Here is an 8,058-nt window from a genome sequence, read left to right on the forward strand (position 1 = left end):
AAAGGTTCAAGACTCGCTAGGAGGAGGGCTTGAACCTCCGATTGTGGTTAACAGTCACGCGCCTTAACTAGGGGTGGACAAAACGCGAACCAACCCACGAAAACAGTTTGGGTCAGTTTTTGCTTAAAATTCTGTTGGGTTGGGATATGGGTTGATCCATCAAAATAGATAAAAACCGTTCAATCCAGCGCGCTATTCAAAAAATCGAAAAAAAATTAAAAACAAATATAAAAATTAAAAAGTTGAAACCTTACTGCCTTAGTTTACGAAGTCTCATCATTTCTCTCATACATCCTCTTTCTCTCTAGCCATAATGCTAAATGTTGCCCTCTCTCATTCTCTCTCTTTCAAGCTCGTCAATGGTCGCCAAGTCTGTTTAAATTTAAGCTTGACACTAATCGCCTGCTTTTATTCCTTTTGATACTCTTAACTTTAAATTTTAAGTTAATTATTCATTCATGTCTTGCAAATGTAGGTTTCAAGCTTATTTTTTCCTTTAAAAGAGGTGATAATTTGTATAATATATGCATTTTTTTCATGCATGGTTACAAGTTTTTGTTCATGGTCGAAACGTTGTTGTTGATAGGTTTTTATTATCAAGCATTTTTTTATGATTTTTAATGTCTAAACCAACCAACTCAACCCAACCCGACCATAATTTGATTGGGTTGGATTGAAACACATGAATGGATCGGATTGGTTTGATTTTAGATCAAACCAACTATATTGAATTTGTTTTGGATTAGGAAAAAAATGACAAATTCCGGGAAACGGCCGATTTTAGATCAATTCAATCTACGTCCACCCCAGCCTATCACCATTGAATATAATAACAAAGTTATTACCTCAAATGACAAATTCCGGGAAACGGCCGATTGGGTATTTCAAAAATAACGCAACTAGTTGATTGGTTGCTATATAAAGAATTTCTGAACTCTCTCATTGACACGTGGGTTGACGAAGAAAACCAATAAAATGTATGGATTTTGTAGAAATCCTTCATAATTAATAAACCGGCACGTGGCGCCATACTTGTGGTCTATGGAATATGAATCGGTTGGTTTCACTTTCAAAATTGAAAGGTCATAAATGTACACAAGTCTGGCGGAATTTTCAGAAGACGTACGAGAATTAAAATGTTTTAATTTATCATTTCATTTACTTACTCATCTTCTTAATATTATTTTTATTAAATATGATTTTAATTTACAAACATCAAAAAATAATAATAAAAATAACATTTTAGAGTGAGATTATATTATCTATATTCATCCCATTTCATAATCTCTGTTCCATTTGGGAATGATATAATGATTGGTAAGCGATATAGGAATAGAAAAATGGCATCCATCCGTTGATTTCTGTACTACAAATGAGTAATTTGCACCCATAACTAAATTGTAAGCTAAATCAAATCCAATTGGCTCATAATCATGCAAATGTTGAGCATTTTTTCTAAAATACATCTTTTTCTCTTCTTTTCAATCACACATTTTCCATCATTTTACTATTTTAAAATGTATTTTTTCATAAAAATGAGGCTCAAACACTTCAGAGTATAATATTAGGTGGACGAAAGNAAAGGAAAATGAAATGTCAAAAAGAACATCAGCAAGTAGTAACAAAATATTTCAATTAAAAGATATTTATTAACTATAAGAGTACAGACCAAAATGTTAAAATGAAGGCTCGCCGCCTCTTGGAAATGTTATAATCGTAGATCAGTTAAATTGATAATTAACCCGGAGCCGGACGTAAATTTCAAGTCTTGCCCATCAGTCATCCCACTTTCTACCCGAGAAAAGGATCCGTTATCCGTCCCATCCTTGTACATATTTAAAACTCATAACGGCTAGAATTTCAATCTTTTTTTTTTTAATTCACGTTTCTTTACACGAAACCCCCCCTTGCTACCTTTTTCCACTCTCCCCGTCGGCCTTCGAATTCCGTCTATACAAATTAATTATCATTAATCTTTGTCGGATTGGATTAATCTCTTCGGGCGAAGTGGAAGATAAATGACAGAATCGACGGCCACAAGTGCAGCCGATCCATCGGCGGAAGTTGGAGTTCCGCCGCTACCCCAACGGCGGCCGAGGGTGCGGGAAGTCAGTTCACGATTCATGTCACCTTTGGTTCAATCCAGCGCAACCCCAACTCCCACGCCTTCTGAAAATCCGCGATCCAAATCCGTCCACCGCAGGCAATCATCACGCGACGAGAATCAAGTACCGGAAACCACACGTAGCTTAGATACCCTGCTCATTCCACCCCACACTGTTTCCCAAAATAAATCGTTAGGAACAAATAGTGTATCTACTGTTCAAAAGAAACAGCAGCAACAGCGGTTGAGGCATTTTAAGGAAATTGGGGAACAAAATCAACAGCAGCAGGCGGCTTCGGGTGTTAAGATTTCTTCGAGGCCGGACACGCCGATTGCCATTGGAACCGATCGGATTGTCCCATCGAGGTATAGGCATACTCCGCATAGTGTAAGTCGTGGCAATCAGATGAATAGTAGTAATGGATGCTCGGCTGTTACGGCTGCCACAAGGCTATTGCAAGAAGCAACTTCTGGTAACAACAATTACAGAGAAACCGTGGACAAAAAGCTTTCTAGAATTTCGACATCTAGATATGATGACTCGGATTCTTGCAGTGCTGCTAGTAGTCAGGGTAGTTCTTCGTGCCCCAATTCTCCTCTGTTTTTGCAGACTACCAAGTCCCGGAATCTTCCTGAGACGCGCTCTTCTGTGCCAGATGTGGATAAATGGCTTGCTGAGAGGAGTTCTTGCAATGCTGGTAAAGTCTCTAGTGATTGCGCTCGTTCATTGAATTTTTCGTCTTCTGTAAAGATGGCCGGAAATCTCTGCCTGCCTCCACACCCATCGTCATGTGTGAGACTGGGAGTTGACGCGAGGAAAGGAAGGAAGGTCTTTAATCATCAAGAAGATGTACATTGTCTAAAGATGCTTTGCAACCATTATCTGCAGTGGCGATTTGTGAATGCAAAAGCAGAGGCTACTGTTAATGCTCAAAAAAGGGAAGCTGAGGTGTGTTTCCATTCTTCTTTTCAAATTGTCACTTTAATTTTACAAAATGGATAAAGGACTTGCTCCTTGTTATTAGTCTATGATTGAATTATTAATCATGTTATTTCATTTATGTGCAGATAAAACTTTACTCTCTTGGAAGTAAGATATCCAGTTTACGTGATGATGCGAAAAAGAAGCGCAGTGAACTTGGGATACTGCAAGGAATTAAGACTTTATCCATGATTGTTGAAGCTCAAGTAAGGCTTGATCGCTCTTTGAGTTTATTTCTATCTAATGTTCTGACTATTATGTCAAAGGCATAGAAAATTTGTCTGGTCACAGTTGCATTTATTGAAATGAAATAATTTGTACATACATGTTTCTATTCTAGATGGCAGCCACGAAGTTCACTTTTTAAGAGCTTTCCTTGATGTCCTACTAAATTCTAGATCAATTTTCAATTATATGTATAAGCACTACCGACTTTGTACTTGGAAAGATCTTCTCACAATGCCGTAATATCAATTGGTTATCCAAGGTGTCAAATAACATGGTTGATATTCCTTTTGATTCACTTCATTATTTTGCTGCTGTTTCTGCCAGTAATAAGACAATACAATTATCAATCATTTTCTAAAAATGAACGCCTTACTAAAAAAAGAGATGAAATGGTCAACAAACTAAAAAAAAAATGAGAAATCTTTTTTGTTGCATTTGTTGTCTTTCTTCTTAATGGTTTTTACACCTATAGAAGTGCAAATTCGGTCATTTTGAGAACTTTTTGTTGCTCACACGATCTTATTCTTTTGGCTGTGTTGCTCATGTACTTTTGGTATATTATAGATGCCATATCTGGATGCGTGGTCTGCTTTGGAAGAGGATTACTCAATTTCTTTATCAGGCATATCAGATGCTTTGCTCAATTCCTCACTAAGAGTTCCAGTCAGTGGGGAAGTCCAGGTGAGATTTATTCTGCTAATTAAAAGTGCATAAATTTCCATCTATATTCGCTACATCATGTAGGGAACTGTGAACCATGGGGTAACCTTTTCCAGGTTGAAGTGAAAGACTTACAAGAGGCTTTTAACTCAGCTGTAAAGGTGATGGAACTGATAGGTTCCCATGTCCAGAGATTTATGCCAAAGGTAAGACAAAATGACATACTCATGTTAAAACACACCATAGAATGCCGAAATTGTGGAGGAAATCATACTGTATAGAATATTTTTGAATTCTTTTTTGGTTCACTGTTGGCCGGACGGGCGTGTAAATTTGCAAAAATCCGATAAATGCTGCATGGTAAATGCAGGCTGAAGAAGTGGATACCTCAATTTCTGAACTAGCTCGGGTTGTCAGTGGAGAAAGAGCCCTTATTGAGGAATGTGGGGACTTATTATCCAAGGAATATACAGCACAGGTATGTCTATCTATGATTCAACAAATAGCACACACGGCTTAATGTTCAAACTCATGTTTTCTAAATATTGTATGCAACAGTTTTTCATTTATTTCCTCTAAATATTGTTTACTCTTTCATTTTACCTCTTTGCATCGAAGTTCTTTTTCATAATAAACACAATTGATGAAGAAAATGTCAAAAAGAAAACAAAGAAGGGAACTGCAGCAGAATATTATGATCACAGTCTTTCAAAAATATGACCTTAAATTATTGTTCAACATTTTCAGGTGAAAGAGTGCAGCCTAAGGGGTGCTTTGATCCAATTACACGGGAGTAATAATAGTCAAGCGCAGCAAGAGTGAAACATAGAGGAATTTAATCCACTCATTGAACTCTTAGCATCAAGAGTTCCTAATTGAGTTTCTTCTTTTTATTTTTCTACTTGAAACTTTTTCTTTTAGTAATGGAAGAAGTAAATGATTTTCTTTTTCCAGTTATCCTACCATGGCTTTCGGGTTTCTCTTGATTCTGCACAAATTCTGCTAGCAAAGTAATTAAGAAAGAAATTTGCAGATATTTTATTAGAATTTGTGACAAATGGGGGACGAAAACTAGGGAAATTTATAGGTATGGCTGAATTATAGACCTCAAATATTAGCAATCCATTAACAATATTTGTACTAGGATTGACGGAGCAAGTTTAAACAAATTTTTACATTGGAAATGACTAACATGTACATTTTAAAACTGTAACCTTTCTCCTCTACGGGAGTTGGAAATGACTAACATGTACATTTTGAAATCCTATCCTTCATGTTGGAGGATATGAATCCTAAGTGTGAAAGAATGTAATGGGCCCTTTAATTTGGACATTGAGGAGGACAACTCACTGAGGTTTTCGTCTAGTTTAAGGCATGTAAACAGAACCTCACAAGTCAATTTGAAATGACCTCTTAGGTTGTTATCCGTATAGCAGAAGAGAATCTATCTATATCTTAACCAACGAATATTTTTCTTGGTGAAATAAACGATGAGGGTCCCTAATTTGGATTAATGGAGGACAAATCACTTTAATCCACTAGTTGTCATTGAGGTCTGTAAGGAGAACCTCACGAATCAATTTGAAACTTTATGGACAACATAGAGGTTAATCATGCTGCACTCTTATCTTATCGACAACATATTTTAGGGTGTCATCAACTAAAATTTTAATGAATTTTAAAATATTATAAAATTTATTGAATTTCTTGATTTTGAATAGATTTTCATAGAATCGACACCAACTAAGATTTTGATGGATTTTAAAATATTATAAATTTTATTGAATTTCTTGATTTTGAATAGATTTTCATAGAATCGACACCAACTAAGATTTTGATGGATTTTAAAATATTATAAATTTTATTGAATTTCTTGATTTTGAATAGATTTTCATAGAATCGACACCAACTAAGATTTTGATGGATTTTAAAATATTATAAATTTTATTGAATTTCTTGATTTTGAATAGATTTTCATAGAATCCATAAGAAACTCATTAAGCGGGGGCTTTTTTTGAAATTTCTTTAGTATTGAAACCCTTATAAATTCACGAGTTATTGAAGAAACCAAAATTTTAAAGAATTTCATTGTAATTCATTAAAATCACAATTAGGAACACCTACTCTTAATTGAGGACAATTAAACGCACTTAAAATCTCAGTTGAGTACACTCTACTATCCTTATAAAAGGTTTGGGAAGTGATTCCCTCAACTAGTATGTTCAAAGGCTGAAAATAAGAGAACTTTCAAGGAGTTCGAAGCAATGGGAATGCTTTTTCTTCTGTTTTTCACTCTCTTGCTTGCAAGAACATCGTCAATTAGAGTAGCTCAAGGCATGTTCTTTCTATTATTATCAGCTTACGACCAGTTTACAACACGTTTTTATATCGATGCTTTCTCTGAATATTTTTTTTCCCAAATTTTTTGTGCAGAAGTTGATGGCCAACATCTCAAATATCCAGCTTACACCTGCCTTTGTTTCATATGCAAGGAAGGCACTCACTTGAGAATTCTGAGCCTCCCCTGTCCTTTTCCGAGGCACTTGCATTGGACGAAGCTCGTGTTAAATCTCTCAATTCCAAGCTTATAAAGAATAACCAGACAGCAGCTCGAGAATCAGGACATTTAGTTGATCCAGAAGCTGTTACAGTTCCTCTAAACCCCGGGGTGCCCATTGGCGTTTTAAATTACTACACGAAAGTGGGCTTGGGGACTCCACCAAGTTTCTATCCCGTGGTTATCGACACGGGTAGCTCCTTCTCCTGGATCCAATGCGAGCCCTGCGAGGTGTATTGCCACCCACAGGTCGGATCCCATTTTGATCCCTCGAGTTCTACAACGTACAAATCCCTATCATGTGACACAAGCCAATGTTCTTCCCTCAGAGAAGCAACTCTCAACAGTCCCCACTGTTCTTCTTCCAATACATGCATGTACGTAACCAGCTATGGTGATAAATCTTACTCTAAAGGGTACCTTGGTCAAGATTCACTAAGCCTGACAGCGTCCTCGGAGCCAGCACTAGCTGATTTTGTGTTCGGATGTGGACAGGATAACGAAGGCCTATTCGGTCAATCGGCAGGTCTGTTTGGCTTAGCACGAAACGAACTGTCAATGTTTTCCCAATTGTCCACCAAATATGGAAAGGCGTTCTCTTATTGTCTCCCAACAACCGATGGCCAAACTGGCAGTGGAGGGTTCCCATCCATTGGGACTACTACTTCGACGACTTATAAGTTCACTCCAATGTTGACAGATTCTCGGTTTCCTGGCTTGTACTTTCTGAAGCTATCAGCAATCACAGTATCTGGCAAGCCACTAAATGTGCCATCATCGGAGTACAACGTGCCTACATTCATCGACTCAGGCAGAGTCATATCACGTCTGGCAGTGCCCATATACACAGCATTGAGGGAGGAAATGGTGCAGATCATATCTTCCAAATATCAGATGACAAGAGCCTATTCCCCTTTTGATGCCTGTTTTGAAGGAAGTTTGGAATCCATATCAACAATTGTGCCTCTGGTTCAGTTAATTTTTCAAACAGGTGGTGAGCTTAATCTTGCTCCCCGAAACATGCTCACAAAAGTTTCAGAGGGCACTACTTGTTTGGCCTTCGCAAGTAATTCCAATATGGCCATTATTGGGAATCATCAACAGCAAACCTTTGATATTCTTTATGATATTTCCAATTCAAGAATTGGGTTTGCAGCCGGTGGCTGCAGCTAGTGGCACCACTCAATCCCTTTACCATGGCACTGCTGCTTATATGCATAAAGGGCGCATAATTTGTGCTTAAAATAATGCTTTGATTATGGTTGATGCATAAATGTAGATATTGATGTAATAAAAGCCAATTTAAGGGTGAAAATAGCTCCATATCATAATCTTCACGCGTTCCAAACCGAAGTAGATAAAAACCTAAAGCAAACAACGTTTTACAAATTAACATTTATTCATCTAATTTTCAATTTCACTACCTATAATAAAACTCGTACTTTTTCCCAAGCAGGTACAAATTATTTGACATTCACTTTGGCAACAAGGTTTTCGAGTGTTATTAAAAAAAAAAAAAAAAAAAAA

The 8,058-nt window shown here is 36.9% G+C and overlaps 3 protein-coding genes across 3 annotated transcripts in view; all 3 read left to right on the top strand.

The window, feature by feature from the left end:
• Nucleotides 1–628, top strand: part of LOC111397862 (nuclear-pore anchor-like) — a 10,645-nt gene extending 10,017 nt beyond the window's left edge. The window contains exons 7-9 of the mRNA XM_023024832.1: nt 263–370; nt 476–505; nt 587–628. Of these exons, the coding sequence (XP_022880600.1) occupies nt 263–370; nt 476–505; nt 587–628 (180 nt within the window). The remainder of the gene's footprint in view (nt 1–262; nt 371–475; nt 506–586) is intronic.
• A 1,162-nt stretch (nt 629–1,790) lies between these two features.
• On the top strand, nt 1,791–5,617 carry LOC111396893 (protein ENDOSPERM DEFECTIVE 1-like). Its single transcript, XM_023023490.1, has 6 exons — nt 1,791–3,053; nt 3,173–3,292; nt 3,879–3,995; nt 4,091–4,180; nt 4,345–4,452; nt 4,722–5,617. The coding sequence occupies exons 1-6, from the start codon at nt 2,019–2,021 to the stop codon at nt 4,794–4,796; spliced, it is 1,545 nt and encodes a 514-aa protein (XP_022879258.1). The 5' UTR covers nt 1,791–2,018; the 3' UTR covers nt 4,797–5,617.
• Nucleotides 5,618–6,150: 533 nt separating this feature from the next.
• LOC111396894 (aspartyl protease family protein At5g10770-like) lies at nt 6,151–8,058 on the top strand. The gene is made up of 2 exons (XM_023023491.1): nt 6,151–6,308; nt 6,408–8,058. The coding sequence occupies exon 2, from the start codon at nt 6,460–6,462 to the stop codon at nt 7,702–7,704; it is 1,245 nt and encodes a 414-aa protein (XP_022879259.1). The 5' UTR covers nt 6,151–6,308; nt 6,408–6,459; the 3' UTR covers nt 7,705–8,058.

Source organism: Olea europaea, chromosome 7 (assembly GCF_002742605.1).
Source record: "Olea europaea var. sylvestris chromosome 7, O_europaea_v1, whole genome shotgun sequence".
Lineage (NCBI taxonomy): Eukaryota > Viridiplantae > Streptophyta > Magnoliopsida > Lamiales > Oleaceae > Olea > Olea europaea.